Genomic DNA, 19136 nt, shown 5'->3' with positions numbered 1-19136 from the left:
TGCTTTGAATGCAATGTTTGGTTTATTCAAAAGTAAAATGATTTGAAATGCTCAAAGTTATGTTATTTTTTTATTCAGTCAGTTTATTTGTTGTGCTGTGAAGATGTTCTTCCCTGTGCTGAATTTTTCAATGTTCCATGTGTCTTAAATTTACTTGAAAGTTTTGAACTGTTCAGCAACAACTACTACTTGTATTTTGTAGCACCTTTAACAATATAAAAAAAACACACCTAAGGTTGTTAACAGGAATATTCAGTTAAAAATAATGCTGAGTTATGTAAGAGATACTGGGACAGGTGATTAAGATGCTCAGTTGAAGTGAAATCTTAAGAAGCTGGAGCCACAGCCATCATAAACATCTAAGAGGCTAGAACTGGAGAGCATAGAGATTTTAGAGAGGAACAGGGCAGGAGGACATTACAGCAATAAGGAAAGGAGGGAATAATTTAAGAAAATGTAGATGAAAAGAGGCATCAAGTTACATGTTCATGCATTTCAAGAAATATCAAGAAACCTAGATGGACCCGGAATCTTGACATTGAATTGCAAAGTGAATGCTAACCAAATGAAAGATCATTTTGTTTTGAGACTCTTAAAAGTATAATATTGTCTTAGCATCTGCCACTCAATCCTCTCTGTCTTAGTGTAAGCAGAATCTAAGCATCTCTTGTCAGTAATACTATGGATCGAAGAACTGTTGTGTTAACTTATTTCCCATGGTCTTGGATTAATAATCAAGATGCTATGGAAATCTTCAATCCATGTGGCAAGAGGCTGAAATTCCTTGGAATTACCGGGCAGATGTATCTAAAAATGTGCAAAAATATAACATTCAGAACAAGATAGCTGGGTAAAGACACTGAGTTAAATTGAGGAAGAAGGAAAAATAAAGAAATAGACAGAGAGAATCTTTCAGTAAATTGTAAGCCATTAAAGATTAATCTGAATGCCAATGTTCCAGAAATGTTGGGAGATGAATCTCTTTTACAAAATTTTGTTAAAACATCAGAGGTAGGAAGTGTTTGTTGCTATGTCAAAGCCTGAGGTAACTTCTGTTACCTAGCATAATGTTCTACCTGATAAAATTTATTTCAAAAATATTTCATTAAAGGAGACCTGGAATTTTACATGTAGATCATGAAGTCCACACTTTCCCTCTGGTTTTGCATATTTATTGCAACAATGCATAGAAGCTTGCAATGCAGTTTATTTGCCAGGTCTGTGATTTTCAATGTACAACCCAGTTAATAAAGGACTGATTCATTGTCATGTGAAAGGCATTTGGAATGTGGACTTTAGCACTGCAGCCCAAAACATCCTTTGATGCTGTGCAACTTGCTGAATTTCTCCAGTCCATTTATGTATTGCACCCAACCCTAGCATCTGTAGACTTTATTCTTTAACTCAGATAAACTCCTTAACTTTAAAATTGATTTCTGTGTCAGCTCTTCCTCCTACCATCACTTATCAAATGCATAATCTTAAATGCACCATCCCTGGGTCAATTTCCCCTCCCCTCAGTACTATGCCAATCCCACTTCAGTCTTATACCCAAATCATGTCTATCTTTGCCTGAACCCTCCCAAATCAGTTCTGAGCTCGCTCCTCCATTACCAGTGATGAAGAGGAACAATCGCAGCTACAGTAAACCTGTAATGCCTAGATTTTTGGGGGAAAAAATGTTGGGTTCTGCTGTAGAATTTCCAAGTATCTGTTGGCTGCTGTGCATCACTTTGCTGAGACTATAATTTCCAACTAACTTTTCCACTGGTAACCTGTAGATATAAGACTCTCAAGTAAAATACCCAGAGAGGGAGAATGATTTTTGAGCTTGAATGTCCTGCTTGAAAGGATCATGAAGCAGGTCCAATAATTTAAAAATTGAGAAGAGAAAAATTGTGTAGGACTATTTGCAAAAAAAAAAGTCACACTAATTATATTCCATGGCTGTGTTCAAGATTAATCCAGTGGGTATGAATGAGTCTGTGTGCTCTTTAATTGGCGTGGATGTCACAAATACAGACATGTTGGATGAGAAAGTGTGGATGAGGTGGCTGGAGGCCACATGATAAAAACATAAGAGATAGATGGCCAGAGTGTACTCACAGCACTGGTGATAGTTTTATAGAATAGCAAAAGATAAAGATGAATTTTGGCCAAGAGATCAGACTCAGTACAGAGATTTTCTCACATAAAATTCTCAATTCAAGGACAGATTAATAAATCCAAAAATTAAATTGTTTTGATTCAACTTTGTGGTGAAAGCCACAGCAAGTTATTAACTCCCAGGATAATCAGATGCAATTAGGTACTCTTGAGTGATTCACATTTCACAAAAGAAACATGATCTCTTAGTTGATCATACAAAATATTCAATGATCATACAAAATAGTCTGACTCACCTTCCTGAGATCCAATAAAAACTGAGACTTCTTGATTCTGTGGGAAACAATGGAAGAGTGAAAATTATGAGTCCAAGAGCCAAAGAGGATTTAGGATTGTGGTGTGTACGGTTGGTTGTAGTGTTAGGGTATAGTAGAGAGTAAGGTTTTGAGGAAGGTGAGGGATAATTCAAAGATTGTGAGAATGAAGGAATGGGATCTTTTAATTATCCAATTTCTTTCCTGGAGCCCACTGATTCAAGGGTGTCACCCCCCCACCAACCCACACTCAGCAACATACCTACTCTTTTCTTCTCTCACCATTGCTTAGTATCTGACTGAAATGCACCCTGTCTCTAATTCATGGCTTGTGGGGTTAAACCCTAAAACAAAGTCTCAAGAGCCAAATAAAGGCGGAAACTCCTTGTTGCATGATGTGTCCTATACACTTGGCCTGTGGCAGATGAGCTGATTAACTTTAGGCCTCCTTTAGGGAGGGAAATGTGGATGTAAATGTGAGAAACAGTACAGCTGATGAGTACACCTCCAAATCCTGTTCTTCAAAAATGTCCCATTTAGTTTTTCAAACTAATCCTGTAACGGGAAGGAAGCTCCTTCCAGCCATATCCTTGACAGCGTGGTGTTCAGAAAACAATCTCGTCTTGAACTCCTCAAAAACAAAAGAACGTAGTAGACTTCAGGAGGAACAGTATAGTTTCAGACCCATTATACATCAATGTGCAGAAAGGGTCACTACTTTCAAGTTTCTGGGTACGCACTTTGCTGAAGATTGCTCTTGGATTACCAATACCATCACAGTAGTTAAAAAGGCACAAAAACGACTCCATGCCCTGAGGAATCTTAAGAAGGTCAAAATGAAAGAGAAATTGCTGGTGTCCTTTTTATCGCCGCTCCATCGAGAATGTGCTGGCCTACTGCATTCCGATGTGGTCTGCCAGCTGCTCGGCAACAGACAAGAGGGACCTTCAGTACAGCCCAGAAGATTATCGACAGCTCACTGCCCGCTTTGGAGGATTTAATCAGATCTCACTGCCTCAGTAGAGCAGCCAAAATCTTGAGAGACCCTGGTCATCATCTGTTTGACCTGTTTCCCTCAGGTAGACGTTTTAAATCCATTAAATCAAGGACAAACAGGCTTAAAAACAGTTTTAGCCCTGGAGCCGTACGTGAACTGAATACCGCTAAACATTGAAATTTGTGTTTTATTGTGTTGTTTGTATATTTTATTTGTTTGATGTATGTATGCACTGTACTTGTGCAATGACAAAAGAGGTTATCTCATCTCAACTACATTACTGGAAAAGATAAACAAGTCACTATGACATTGTGGAACCAAATTGGCTATCATATTCCTGATATTTCAAAAGCAATTGCACTTCAAAAGTTACTGGGAATCACCTTGTCCTGAGCCAGTGAAATCTCTCCCGAAATACAAGACTTTGCTGTGTGCTCATTAAAAAAGCAAAAAAAAAAGCAGATGCTGGCCTTTGGGGGAAAGAAAACAGAATGCTGGAACAAGCTGTGATGAAAGTTATTATCCTAAATTGATAACCCTGTGCCCCTGTCTGTCGCTGCTGCCTGACTAGCTGAGTATGTATTCACAGTGTTTTCTGTTTTTATCTCCGGCTGTATGCTGAAATGGAGCATTGAGAGCATGTGAGTGAAATGTTTACCTGGTTGCGTGTCTTGTGTGACTTTTGCAGCCACACACGCCACTGGTCATACAATTTGATGTTGAGGGCTGTACATCCATGCTTTTTCACCCAGCCAAAGAACTGCTTCAGCTCCCGTCTCAAGTTTGAGCCACTCTCTCCACTCTTCTGGTAACATGTATTGCTGGATCTCTCTGTCAACACACAGGAACTGCACTATTTACCTAGCATTAAAAATCAATATCATTTCCTTATGAACTCTGACGCATCAATGTTCCTTCACACAGTTCCTAATTAGACCCGCATAATATTACAGGCCCTTCAGCCTTTCTAATCTGTGCCAAACTATTTTTCTGCCTAGTCTCACTGACTTACATCTAGTGCATAGCTCTCCATGCCCCTCCCATCCATACACCTATCCAAATTCCTCTTAAATATTAAAATTGAGCCTACATTCACCACTTCAACTGGCTCATTTCACACTCTGTGAAGAATTTCCCTCTAAATGTTTCTCCTTTCACCCTTAATCCATGTCCTCTGGTTTGTACCTGACCTACCCTCAGTGGAAAAAATTTTATCAGTTATAATTTTTTGAAAATTTAGACATACAGCACGGTAACAGACTCTTCTAACCCACGAGCCCATGCCACCCACATACACCAATTAATCTACAACTCGTACATCTTGAACAGTGGGATGAAACCCACAGAGACACAGGGAAGAAGTACAAACTAGCATTGCATTAACCGCTACGTCAACCATGCAGAGTGAAATTCCCCTCAAACATTCTCAAAGCAGGGTTAGTACAGATTGGTTTAAATTTCTGTCCCATGACACAGTTTCAAGGCAGATTAGATAGGCCCTCTCCGAACTGTTCCAGCAAACGTTCCCAGATAGATGCAGCGGGGATTAAAGTAAGAGTACTCCCCCCACAACTCTGGCTGTTTCAGCCGTCCACTTTCAAAATCAAACTTTTGATATGTTTCTCTGTTCACCTGTGAAATTAAGGTCTCTTTGTTTTTAAAGAATTGAATGTGCGAGAGGCAGGACTGAGGGAAAATGATAGCATGTGCGGAGATGCTCACCATTCCGAGGAGTAGAAGCAGCTGTAGGGATACTCCATTCACTCCAAATCCCTGCCTTCCTTGAACCATAAATACCAACTGGATTACATCGCACCTGCACAAAGTACACGGTTCCCGGTCTCAGCCCTGCCAATCGGCACAAGGTTTGGTTTCCAATGTCGTCCACGACCTACAATGAGAAGGCAGGGAAAAGAGGGTTAAATTAGAAAGCTGAGTTACAGAAACTAAACTTGCAACAACTTAGATGACTGGAGGAATTCATAGAGAAACTATTTTCTCTGGTGCGGGGCTGTTCAGAGCAAGTGAGGTAAAATGAGAGCCATGCCATTCTGGGATAACGTCAGAAAGTGTTCTGGAGGGTAGTGGAAAGCGGGAAGTCTCCATAAAAAAGATGATTACCATTGAAAAAAAATTGAAGGATATTAAGATCAATGTAACTCAAGTGAGTAGTTTGAGTTAAGACGCAGATCAGTTAATATTAAATGGTGGAACATGCTTGTGGGGCTGAATGGTATCTTCCTTTTGTTGTATAAAGTAAAACCTGCAATGATCAAACACAAGTTTTATTTCCCTTGAGGTCAGGAGGCAGAGGGGTGACCTAATAAATAGGTGTTTAAAATTATGGAAAATATTGAAGATGCTGGGAGTGAATGCGACTGGAAGCCGTCACCAAGAATCCAATAGAAATTCAAAATAAATGTCTTTATCAATAGAGTGATAAGAATGTAGAATTTTGAATAATGTAGACCACAAGGTGAGGTTAATGAAGCATCTAAGGGGGAGAGAATAGAGAGGTATAGCTGAAAGATTTAGATGAGAGATGGGAGGAGATCAATGGAGCTTATAAACCCAAAAGACCTATTTCACTGTCAAGATTCAAGTATCCATGGATTTGCCGCTGACTCCTGCACCCCCACCCCCCCCTCCCCCACCCAATAACCATAGCTACACAGGCTCCAGTTCTGTCCAGCAATGAAGCTGAGCTCAAGGCATCCAAGTCACACCTCCTCAACCCCCGTTTCCAAAACCTCCTCGCGTTACGAAGCAATCATCGCCCGATGAACACTGCTCACCATTGCACCTACACAAATCCTTGTCCTGATACCTGATTCACAGAATCCAGCAGCCTAATGCCTGGTCTGAGGCCCTCAGCTGCCATGCTCAGGTACAGAGCCTATCCTGTTGGTCATATTTCCTTTGTAATCTAATGTTACAATGTCTTCTTTAATGTTTGGGGTAAAAACTCGTTTTTCTTTTATATTTCTGTTCATCAAGTCTTCTGCGGATGGTAGAGGCTGGTATATCCACCCCTGCCTCCTGAAGAGTGTTTCTGACCTGTCAGACACACGTTTGGGGATTTTTCTTCATTATGATGAGAATTCTTCCGTCATCAGCAGTGGAGATCTTCCTTGGAATTCCAGTCCCATTGCATTTACTGAGCTCATCAGTGTACTCTTTCTTCTTACAGATGTTCCAAACTGTTGATTTTGGTAATCCTAAGGTTTGGGCGATGTCTCTTACTGTTTTAATCTTGGTTTCTAGCCTCATACTGGCTTCTTTGACTTTAATTGGCACAACTCTGGTCCTCATACTGAAAAATGACAACTACAGACTTCAAAGGTGATCATAAGCTCAGAAGCAAGCTTTGCTCTCTTAAACCTGCACCTATGAAGTAATTAAATATACCTGAGTATTCACAAACAACTGTGAAGCCAAATGTCTCAAACATTATGGTGCCCTGAAATGAAGGGACTATGTATTAAAGGTGCTGTCATTTCTACAGGATCAAACTAAAACATATACAAATAATCCTGAATAAAATTCTGGAATCTGCACTTTAATCACATGTGAATTGTTTGATTACAAATTTAAAACTGTGGAGCCCAGGAGGAAATAAAATGTTTGTCTAAACCTTTCTGCTGGGCCACAATTTCCACATCACTCACCCCAACGCCTGAGGACATCAGCAGACATTGATGTTTCATCCTAATTTCATCTATTACCCTTGTATAAACACAGACACACATATTTAAAGGTAAAGTGGAATGCAGACCTTCACACACAACAGTTTAGTGACATTGCAATGATACCCTGAAAGTAGTAGATAATGTTAAGACGAGACAGATTTTGTCTATTTGGTCAGCATCCCCCATTGAAACCCTCATCTATTCACTGGGAGAAGAGGAAGACAAGAGAGAGCAGGACAGAAGTAATTAAAATCAAGAAACATGAAGATATTAGTGAGGGAGTTTGCAAGTCAATGTTTCCTGATGTGCACACCACAGGAGAGTGAGATTTAACACAGCCAAAATAGGAGCTGTGAGAAGGTGAGTAAGGCTGGTAGGTTGGGGTATGGTACTGTTAGTGAAAGGAACAATCAACTGCATAGGTTATGAAGAAGAACCTTTAATGGATTTCTAGAAAGAACAAAAGAGCTAATAGAGACTTTTTGAGATGTGGAAAGGTGGGTGAAGAATCTCTCACATAAGAAAGTTTTTATTGGATGTAGATTGTGAGAAATAAGAATAGCCATTCATATAGCCCTTCATGTCTGATCCACTATTCAATAAGATCATGCTGAAAATCTACCTCATTCCTAGTTTTCTGGCCAATACTCAGATCCCTGGATACCCTGATAGACCAATAGTTGACCAATCTTAGCTTTGAATGCATCCAAAGAGGCAGAACATTTTAGAAGTCCTCAACATTCAGAAAATCCTCCGCATTTTATTCTTCATTGTGTGCTTGTCTTCCACTCTGATTCCTCAGTTTAGTCTCCCTACCCTCAGGAAACTATCTCTCGGGGCTAAAAATTGTATTAACTGAATGTAACGCAGAGGGGTCATCTGAAAACCCCTTTTACTGGGGAAAGTAGCTAACCAGTTAGTTATTATCATTATTACTTGATAAATATATCTCCAGTGAGCTGGTAAATGCAGCTAGTGTAACTAAATGACTTCAGGCGTAAATATTTGAAAATAAGAACAGTACCAAGTCCACTCTTCAGATAGTCCAAATCACCTCTGCACCTTGCAAGTGAGAAGGAGAGGGCATGAAATGTGGCGATTACCTTCCACTCGGTGCTGTCCTCCACACGATAGCGTATCTGATACTTGGCTTGAAAGAGGAAGTCTTTCAGTGCAGGAGGAGAGCTCCAGCAGACGCTGAGCTGGTCTTCGAGATCACCAACACGATTCACCTGAACATCAGATGGGGCATCTGTGGTAACTACCGTAAAATAAACAGTCAAGTGGAAACTTTAGTGCTGTGTAAGACTTAAGTGGGTGTTTTGAGTTCTTCCAGCAATTTATCTTTCAGCACCATTCCCCTTCTTGTTCTTCTATAACCCTTTAGCTCATTTCCTCTTACATCCCTTTTAATTTTTTGCCCACTTACCTACAAAAAAAAATCATTTAAGTGGCCATCTTTATGGTGTTTGTGAAAACTGAAACACTCACTAGTGAAACCATCAAAATGATAGAAAATGTACAACCCCTGCATGGAGAGCCCCCAAGTCCGGGCTGAATCCTGGTCACTACCTGCTATGCTACTACACTGCTCATTACCATTTATATTTTGCATTAGCACCCAGAGAAACCACTCACCCACATCCAGAATATCCAGGGAGATGATTTCAGAAGCTGCCGAGCCCAGTTTGTTTGTGGCCTCAACCCAGATTTCATAGGGAGTAAACAATGCCAGATCCTTGGGGATGTAGCAAGAGTTCGGTCCAGCTGTACCCATTTCATGGCACTCATTCTCTTTGCCATACCACCTAGGGAAGACAATGGTGAGTTGCTGGCATCTTTATTTTCTGTATTGTGGAACTATATGGGTTCTCATAATTCTGTGATAGTTTTAAACAAGTGGAAATGAGACTGCAGTTATGTTTCTTCTCTGCTGTTCACGTCTTTCTCCATATCTCTGTAGAATCTTACACCTATTCAGCTCATCGCATTTGAACTACAGTAAAACCTCTGGTATCCGGCACCTGGGGATTAGTAGTTGGCAGATTAGTGTATTTTCTGCTTGCTTGAGACTTAATCTTACAATGTCTAACTTATACACCTACATTAAGAATAAACAATTTAAAAGACAAAAAAATAAAAACACTATACTGTACTTACACTGAAGGGCATGAATATATAAGCCATGAAGCATTTTACTTTATTTTCAGTCAGTGAAAACATTTAACCATCGCTGCATCTGCAGGTTCCTCCCCCTCCACGGAGCCACCTTAAGGATGAACAATAACATTATAGATAATTAAGCCCCCCTCCCCCGAGTTTACCGACAAAGCCTCTGACTGGGCGACTCTTACTAAGCAGGGATAAGCAGACACTTTAAGAGAGTCACCCCAACAGCCACTATGAACAAAGCCTGACCAAGGCCCTCCCTCTGCTGGCTGAATATTTGCTTCCATCTTCACCAAAGGTTGATGTGTAACTTCAGAGAATATTTACAATTTTAAACCTATGTATTTTTTTACCTATTATTTTATTCTATTTTAAAATTTATTAAAATTTGCTTGAGGCTGCTGGTTTCTTGAATTCCGGATACCAGGGGTTTTTCTGTATACCTTTTAGAGAGCAAAGTTCTCATTTCTTGCTCTTTGTCTTGGATTTCCCATAAGATGAAAATGTTTCCCTCTATCCATCGTTACATACTTTTAAAATTGTAGGTACCTACATCCAAAGAATACAGTCTAGTTTATTTAATATATCACAGTTTAGCCTTTATAATTCTGTTGTTTGACAAGAAACTCTGCATTGAATTGAATTGACACTATTGTCAGTAATAGTATCTGTGAAATTACCAGATTGATTTAAGAAATCCACCTAGTTCATTAATAGGGAAGGAAATAGGCCATGTGCCAGTTTGGCTTATAACATAGTTTCAGGCAGTAATATGGTCACTCTCAACTTCTCCCTGAAATCACCCAGCAGGCCACTCAGTTCAAGGACAGTTATAGATTGGCAAGAAATGGCAGCCTTCCAAAGAATTCACTTGATAGATAAATTTGAAAAATACATTGAATTAAACTTCCTAATTCTGCCCCCTTCATTGGCACATTAGCCAGTGATGTAGTGACTTACCGTAACTTGTATTTTAGCGTGTACTTTGTACGAAGGAAGGTTTCTCCCCGACTCCCTGGGCTCCATTTACAGGTGAGGTCCTTGGTGTTCTTGGACCAGCAGGTGATGTTGGTGGGTTTCTCAGGAGGAACTGAATGAGGAAGAGGAGAAATCAGCCAGACACTGAGCACTCTGTAGAGATGTGACAGTGTTGCACCTTTACTCATTTTTAGCTAATGCCAGTCCTGACCATTCTTAAGTTGTCAGGATGGCGCTGTCCTATCATGAAGCTGGACCAGCAAGTCGGCTAGCGAACAGTTGACTCAATTCATTTAAGGGCGCGAGAAACGGAGACAAGATTAAGGCAAAACATTCATGTCACATCCATCAATACACAGAAAAGGACATTTGCAAAGTCACAGTGAATGCTCATCTCAGAAAATCATTGATTTATATGGTTCTTAGGGAAAAAAGAGGCTATTTGGTCCATCGTCTATGTTAGTTCATAGCAAATCAATCCCATCACCTCCATTCCTCTGATTTTTCACATGTTCCTGCAACAACTTCTCTTTCATGTAGAATATGGAACCTCATAGGAACATGCCCTTCAACCCACATGTCTTGTGTGAACACAATGCCCAATTTATATGAAAACTTTGCTGCTTGCACATTATACATATCCTGAATATTTAGGTGTCTTGTCAGAACTCTTAAACACTACTTTTTTATCTTCTTCCACCAATACTTGTGGCAGCCCGTTCCAGGCATCTACCATTCTTATGTAAAAAAACTAGTCCGCACATGTCCTTTAAACTTCCTCCCCCACAGATCCCTTTGCACATTAGTGCTTTTAAACATCCAGCCTAAACAACTCAGATCCTTCTTCATTCATTCCCCTTACATTTCACCTCCCAAAGTGCAAAACTTCACATCGTCTGGATTAAACTCCAGTTGCCGTTTCTCTGCCCATATCTGCAATTCATATATACACAAGACAGGTCCCAGTTTCAGCCTGAATTTCATGGTTTTATCATATATCGGGTGTATAAGTCGACCCCCAAAAAATACATGTGTTGACTGAACTGGTGTGGCGTTGACTGAGCTGTTGGGCATGGGCGTTATCATGGAGCCTCCAGCAAAATGAAGAAAGTATGAAGCAAGTTAAAAGTCATTGAAGTGGCCAAAGAAGGATTATTGTGGGACATTGGATGATGAAGCAGAAGCCGACTCATCTGATTCAGACTGGGACTTGTATGATGACGGTATAAACAGTGAAAATCTGGATGTCCTTATCATTATCTTTGCCTCAGATAATGATAATGGTAATGATTTTGAAGAATTTTAGATGTATTTTTTACAATGAAAATTTCTTTCTAATATCCCAGCATCTTAAAATGTTGTTGTAGGGTAGGGTTTGAGTGAGTTATGGAACAAATCGAGTGGTACCTTGAGTAGAGTCACGTTTTTGTTTTTTGGGTGCTTCAAGGGTTGTCTTAAATGCCAAAATATACGGTATATTTATCCACTGTCCACAGCTTCAACCAGCTTAGTGGCAACTTGAAACTTATTTGGATACCTACTTTCTTTCTAATCCAGGTCATTTATATAAATCACAAACAATAGGGTGTCAACGTCAATGTGCTGATACAGTTGCTTGAAGCACCAATTGATTCTGTTGGCACCAATGTTTCAGATTCTAACTATACTCATTTCCCTTGCATCTTTTACCCATAATATCATATTCTGGTCTCCCCTCACTGAACCATCCACTTACAGTAAAAGCTCCCCATTATTTACTTCATCTAAACCCGTCACAATCTATCAAATTCCCCATCAAATTTGTTTTCTCCAAGGAGAACATCTCCCAGCATCTCTCATCTGGTATGTGAAATTTCTGGTCCTCAGATCCACAGGAGTAAATTTTTTCTGCATTCACTCTGCAGCAATCACCCTTCCGGTCGGTCCACACCACTCAAATACACCCATGTAACAAATTAACCCATACATCTTTGGAATGTGGGAGTAAACTGGAGCACCCAGAGGAAATCCATGCAGATATGGAGAGAATGTACAAATTCCTTACAGACAGCACCAGATTTGATCCCCTGTCACTGGCATTGTAATAGTGTTGTACTAACCACTACATTAACTGTACTGCCCAAATTTTAGATTGTGTGGAATCAGAAAACAAAACAATACTCCAATTGTAAGGATTTCACATAGTTTCCTAGCTTTTGAATTCTGTTTATGAATCCCAGGATCTCACATGCTTTACTAACCACATTCTTACGGTCTCCATTATGCAGATGCAAATGGGAGAAACTTACGGCCAACATAGAGACAGGACCCGGCCAGAATCCTCCCATCTGCTCGGTGACACACCAGATTATCACCAGACTGCTGCTGCGAACCGTTTAGCCCTTTCACTGTCACCATCAGCGCAGTGTTGTTCACCCGTGTGTAGAGTTCCGAGCGAAGTTTCTGCCCATTCAGTGTCCAATAGAGATCCCGTGAGTCCACATTTGTCTCTGGGCTTACAGCACACGTGGCGGTCAGCGAAGAGCCAATAGTCAGAATTGGATCCTGGGGAATGACCACCCCAAACGCTAAAAGTGGAGGGAGCAGAAACAGTGCCACTAAGCCTTTACAACAAGAAGTCTGAACCCAATCCTTTCCATCCTAACTTTCCTTCCTTTCCTGAAAGTCAAGATATATTTTGAGAAAAACAAAAATTTCAAAATTCTATTGTACTTTTCACCACGTTGTTACATCAAGAAAAGTGCTTTACAGCTGATCAGGTATTCTAAAAAAGTACACAGGGTAGGTGAAAGTTTCCAGATAATCTGTTTTAATGATGCAGGTTGAAGGATAAATATTGCTTCAATACCCTCCCCTCAAATCGTGACTGTGGTATCTTAAAATAACCTAGAGGCAGATGCGGAAAATGCAGTACTTGCTGAGTACTGCATTGGAAACATTGGCCTGGAATTTTTTGCTCAGCTCTGCTGTGTAGGGAATCACATCCATAGTATTTTGACTCAGAACTGAGGATACAACTTGAACCACAATTGATACCAGTGTAGCTTGGTCATATTGCCACATGTGAGTCCAGACAGTGATAGATATGTATACATACAGACCAGCCCAATCAGTTAACCATAACAGGATTATGTTGTGCTCACTGAACTATGCTGGCTAAACATCTGCTTGTCTACAAATTCTTATCAAATCCCTCCATAGCTTCATTGGTCTTTATAGCATAACACAGGACACTGCAGTTCTCCTTTACTCTCTCTCTCTCTCACACACACACACACACACACACACACACTTAAATTTTTATTCATAAAATCCTAACTGTTGGCTCAAGCAAAACTGTGGTCATGTTAACATAAAGAAATTGAAGGGATGGAATGGCATAGCTTGTACGAATTGCTGAGATATGGGCATTTATAATTGTTGTGAATAAAGTATATTTTTGAATTTAAAAATTCTCTGTAGGCTCTTCCAGTTCTACTATCTTCTGGGTTCGATCACTCCATTAATTCTGTCCTCTTGCACATTGCCAGTTGTCAAGGTTCTTTTGGTAAACAGTCCCCATTTTGGAAGATGCCCAACAACTGTAATCAAGACATCAGGTACCTTTATTCTGTATCCAATCCACACTATCCATATATTGGATGTTTTTGATAGGCCAGTGTGTAATAAGTTTTACCATCTAATCTGTATGACGCTACCCTGGAAATTAATGATGGAAGAGTAAATGCAGCTTTACTTCATCTAACCCATCTGTGTGATGGGATAGTACAGAAGGAAGTTTATTTGTTATCTATTGCTGGGAGGGTTTGATGGAAGAGTGTAAATAGAATGACCTTTACTCTGTATCCTACCCACCTTTGTAGTTGATTAGTGAAGTCAGTATCCAGTGGTGCACATTTAGACATTCACACTGGCCCCCTCTGGATTCATTAATTGTCTTCGAGGCATTTTTTTCAGAAGAGCCTTCTGAAAATGAAGGTTCACAGCAAGTCCCTGCAGAACATGGACCTGTTCCCATATTTTAGGATCCTCTCAGCGCTGGTGATAAATTCCCCATCAATGACCCAGCAGAGCCAATAATCAATTGTGATAAATAGTATCTGAAAATCAAGATCACAAACCCAGCACAAAATTCACGGTCTGCCTATCAGTAGTGAATCCTACCTCTGATTGTTTTTGAGAGTTGGACACATCAAGTAACAGGAAAGCTATTACCGACAATGTTGTGCAAAATGTTCAAAATCCACTGGAAGAATTAAGTGTTCAAACCTTAACTCCACTCAGCCAGTTCCATTGTCAGGTGCCACTATTCACAGTTCTGACTCCAAACATCCAAAGCAAACACTATTCTGAATTTTATGTTAGATGAAAACATTCAAGGATGCTCTCAAAGTTGCCTCAAACACTGGATAATTTCCAAATTCTGGGTATCACTGGCCTGTGAACATTCATAGGAAATGAGCTTTCAGAAAAGCTCAAGAACTTCAAGCTGAACCTAATAGATGAAAGAGTCAACAACTCAACAAACTACCCAATCTCCTGTAGGTTCCTCCTGTCCCATCAAGGGGGTCACTTCAGCCTCAGAGCCGACAGAGTGAAATTAACTCATCCTCAATCCTGACATACTGCCAAAGAAGAAGAAGGAAGAACTGGAATCAGCTACTAGATGCTCACTTCCTGACATCCCAAAGTCTTTTTTCAAAGTTAAAGGCACATGCCAGGAGTGTGATGAGAATGTGTAGTCACCTGAACTCCAACAGCTTTGTCCCTGAGCGGGACTCTTTCCCCCTCACTGAACAATTTGAGATGCAGGATTCAGGGCCTGATCACAGGCAAGGTGCACTGACTGGGTTCCCAGCATATTCCACGTTGTGTGATGGCAGGTCAGCACGGATCTGCTCTCAGCCCTAAAGAAAGAACTAATCAAAGACATCAAGAGCCCTCAAAGCCATCAACAATCTACACCAAAGAACAAGGTGTGGGCCAGGCCTCAGGGCCTACACTAAATCCTCCTTTCATCACCTTCCCCTTTTTGGACAGTTGTCTAATTTATTTCTCGTCCAGCCACATTCTTCTCCTTTGCTTTCAGTGAGATTTATTTACTTGTCCTCTTTCCTTCATTCCCTATGTTTTTCTCGCTTGCCCTTTTCACTCTCCTTTTCATGAATTGAGCCACCCACTAATTGCACAAAGAAAAAGAAGTAGTTTGAAGATCGTCTGAAATTCAGATTGGCTGTGATCCCAGCTGCAGGACGCTGCAGGCTGAAATATAACACGCATTGCAAATTCCACAGGCATCTATTTGTAATTTAAGTTGTAAAGGGATTGAAGAAATCATTTAAAAGAAAGTAATCCTAAAGAATGGTAAGGGTCAGACTGATTCTTCTGGTACCATTGCTGCCTACGCTTAACCCTTCATAGAAGCCTCCATTGCATTCAGTGTTGCCACTGGATGAGGTTTATGCAGCAAATGATTTCCTTCTTGACTTGCCAAAGTCTTTCTGGAAGATTATGGAATATTCAGTTGAATGAGTGCGGTCAACACTCTGCTCAACACCATTCAGGATAAAGTTGGCCACTTGGTCAGCATTGCAAGCAGCATCCTAGAGTTTATTCCTTCCACCATCAGTGCGCTGTGATGTGTGCCATCAGTGCATCAGTTCCCAAACCCAATCCCTCCCTCTACAGGCACATGGGAACAACCATCTCTGCAAGCTCTGTACCAAGTTGAACACCACCCTTAGAGTGGCGCAGTTAGCGTAGCAGTTAGCAAGACACTGTTACAGCACCAGTGATCGGGACTGGGGTTCAAATCCGGCGCTGTCTGTAGGGAGTCTGTATGTTCTCCGTGTCTGCATGGGTTTTCCCCAGGGCTCTGGTTTCCTCCCACCCATCAAAACCTTCCGGGGGTTGTAGGTCAATTGGGTGGCACGGACTTGTGGGCTCAAATGGTCTGTTACCGAGTTGTATGTCTAAACTTTTTAAAAATTAAAATGTTCTTTCATTGGTCCTGGGTCTAAATGCCAAAAAGGCTGTGGTGATTTCAGTAGGCCGTTCAGATTCTCAGGCTCCTCTCTCATTCCACAAGATCATTCCGCTATCAACAAAAATCACACCCACGTTTATTTTAATAACTGATCTGCCACAAAGCTTAACATTAGGTGAGGTACAGCTAGGACAAACCATGGATTTGTCGTGGGCAGGTACCTTTGCAGGTGATTTAAAATCTCCACACACTGATAGAATCTTAGCACCCCCTCTCCTGTACTAAAGCCATGACTGTTGATACCTATAATTTCCAGAACTCTATCAATAGCAGCAATTGAACGTTCCCAGGTCTCTAGAATTCACTACACTCAGATTGAAGCTATTTCTTCTCATGTCAGCCTTGAATGACTGCCCCCTCAACTGTGATCCTTGATTCTAGACATTGAGCCAGGGGAAACATTATCCTTAGATCCAATAGCGTGCATTCATATATTTCAATGAGATCACCCCTCATTCTACTAAATTGCAGAAAATATAGACACTGCTCTGCATAAGACAACCCCCCCCGCCCCCACCCCACTGCAGACCAGGAATGTTCATCACACACCTTCTATCACAATCCACAATATTCTAGGTTCACTCAACAAAGACCTCTATAAATTGCAGTATTCCTTATTTTTGTTCTCAACTTTCTTGCCGACATAGAGCTGCTATCCTGTTTTTGCTCCACAGCAAGGTCGTTGTCTGTGATTTGTGTACAAGGAGATCTAGATCTCTCTGAACACTGATAATTTTTCAAACTTTTCCCATTTAAAAAATACTATTTTTTTCCATATTTTCTACCAGAGCAGATCCACATCTCTCAAACATTCATTTAGACTGTTTATATCCTTTTAAATCTCAGCATACCTTACGACATGGAAGGGTAAACATTTGACCACTCACCTACACTAGGGATCATTTACAGTAGCCAATGTTGTAGGAAACTGGAGCACCCAGAGGAAACTTATGGACTCACACAGAAAACATACATCATCATGACCTTCAATGTTCCTTCCCAAATCACTGATGTAGTTTCCAGCATCCCAATCCTAACAGAACATCAATTGTCACAGCCCTCAATACAAAAATAACCTGTTTATTCCTACCCTCTGTCTTCAGTCCATCAGTCAAGCTTCACTGCCTTATGGGATCTTGGTAGGGAATTGAGTTAAAATAATTTATAGAGCCAAAATGCAGATAGAGGATGGCAACCTCCTTTCGTCCAGGCCAGCTATCAACCACTGAATCAACATTAATGCTAGTTTGTATTCTCCCTACATTCTCAGCTGCACCCCCCCCCACCCCCCCAGATTCCACTACCCTTCTACACACTTGGATGAATTTACAGTGGCCCAAATACCCTACTAGCCCACACACTTTTGGTATGTGGGTGGAACCCGAATTTCCAAGAAGATAGCTCTAGAGAGAATGTATAAGCTCTGCTCAGGCAGTACCCAAGGTCAGGATTGAACCTAGGCAGTGGCTCCACCAGCTGTGCTACGGTGCTGGCTACAATTCATCCAAAGAGGTCTGGAAGTTAGGACTCGGTAGTGGAAGGAGAAACTTTTGTTGTTTTTAAAAGGTACCTCAACTAGCACTTGAAGAGCCACAACTCACAAGATTAAAAACTGAAAGATGGCACACCTAGATAACTCTGGTATTTGCAAGCAGAAAGGCAGTGGCTGAACAGACTACTATTACATAAATTTCAATAATTCCTATACGCAATTAAAGTTAGAGACTAAATGCTGGCCTTGGCATTGAACCTCAGTGAACCCATCTCTCTCCTCTCTCCCTCCTCTCACTGTCTCTCTCTCTCTCTCACACACACACACAAGCACACGCACACACAATCAGAGAGATTATTCACTCTGGATCTAGTTGAGCCCTGTTTAATTTCTCGTGTTAACCTCTGGTTAATCAAAGCTACAAACTCTCAGAAACTTTTAAAATTGATACTTACGTGTCGAGCACAAAACCAGCTTCATCATACAGAGTAAAAGAAAATGGAAAGGCAGCATGTTTCTTTGAAGTTCAATTTAAAGCAATTAACCTCAGAGTGAAAGAGAGTGTGCACCACAAAATTTTTAAAACACCCAAATTTTTCTTTCCTCAGACAGTTATTGAGGTGCTTCTGCTAGAGAATCTTCAGGCTTTTAGTGTTTTTCTTCTACCTTTCCAACTAGGATGTGGCAGATTAATTATTCAAGTGCTCCACCCTTCAAACCCCTCCTGTCCCTCAATCTCCCCTTTTTTGATCAAGCTCAGCCCCTCTGCACAATTACGTCTCTTGTGTTAAACTGAATAATCCTTCCTGTAATAAGCCAGGATGCCTGTGATTCCTGTCAGCACACGAGCTTGTCTGAGCCGGTCCCTCAGCTCGTGTCAGTGGTGGGGCATGACTCACTTTGTAAATTGATGAATTGGCTCCAGGAAATCTTAACGGGACAGTAAACAGCATCCAGTTTCCCGTAACCACGACTGTTCAGCACTTAGTGGGCATGCGCACATGAGCCACAACTCCCACAGTATTAGGCACTGATATACCTCACAAGCCTCACAGAACCCCAACATCTTCATATTTATTGTTTGCCTATAGCAACAGTCACTGTTTTTCCTCATCCCTCACTGAAACATTCACTGATACATATACCAAACTTTTCACTGCAACATTCCTGCAGCTGATGCACTCCTTGCTGTAACATCTACTATATGCCCTACACCTTGCACTGTATCCCACACCTGTCAAAGTAACATACACTCATTAATATGCCCTGCAACATTCACAGTAACACATATTGAAGTACCTCACATCTCATAGCCTCAATGTAATACTCACTGATATACATCACC

The 19136-nt window shown here is 40.8% G+C and overlaps 1 protein-coding gene across 1 annotated transcript; it reads right to left on the bottom strand.

Annotated features, from left to right (window-relative positions):
* Positions 1-3: 3 nt before the first annotated feature.
* On the bottom strand, positions 4-18619 carry LOC138758622 (cytokine receptor-like factor 1). Its single transcript, XM_069927851.1, has 9 exons — positions 18247-18619; positions 12542-12820; positions 10236-10365; positions 8745-8914; positions 8210-8367; positions 5140-5308; positions 4076-4248; positions 2403-2439; positions 4-807 (listed from the first exon to the last, which is right to left on the bottom strand). Exons 1-9 carry the CDS (start codon positions 18302-18304, stop codon positions 791-793), a joined length of 1191 nt encoding a protein of 396 aa, XP_069783952.1. The 5' UTR covers positions 18305-18619; the 3' UTR covers positions 4-790.
* Between the last annotated feature and the right edge of the window lie 517 nt (positions 18620-19136).

This window comes from Narcine bancroftii, chromosome 3 (genome assembly GCF_036971445.1).
Source record: "Narcine bancroftii isolate sNarBan1 chromosome 3, sNarBan1.hap1, whole genome shotgun sequence".
NCBI classification, from domain to species: Eukaryota; Metazoa; Chordata; class Chondrichthyes; order Torpediniformes; family Narcinidae; genus Narcine; species Narcine bancroftii.
This window is presented reverse-complemented; position numbering and strand designations above follow the sequence as displayed.

Excerpts from the sequence above, each read along its gene's own strand:
- LOC138758622 (XM_069927851.1), bottom strand. The coding sequence starts at position 18,304 with ATGCTGCCTTTCCATTTTCTTTTACTCTGTATGATGAAGCTGGTTTTG. Across the intron at positions 8,368-8,744 it reads CCTGGATATTCTGGATGTGG|TTACCACAGATGCCCCATCT; the intron begins GTGAGTGGTTTC and ends ATTTTACGGTAG. Across the intron at positions 5,309-8,209 it reads AGGACAGCACCGAGTGGAAG|GTCGTGGACGACATTGGAAA; the intron begins GTAATCGCCACA and ends TTCTCATTGTAG.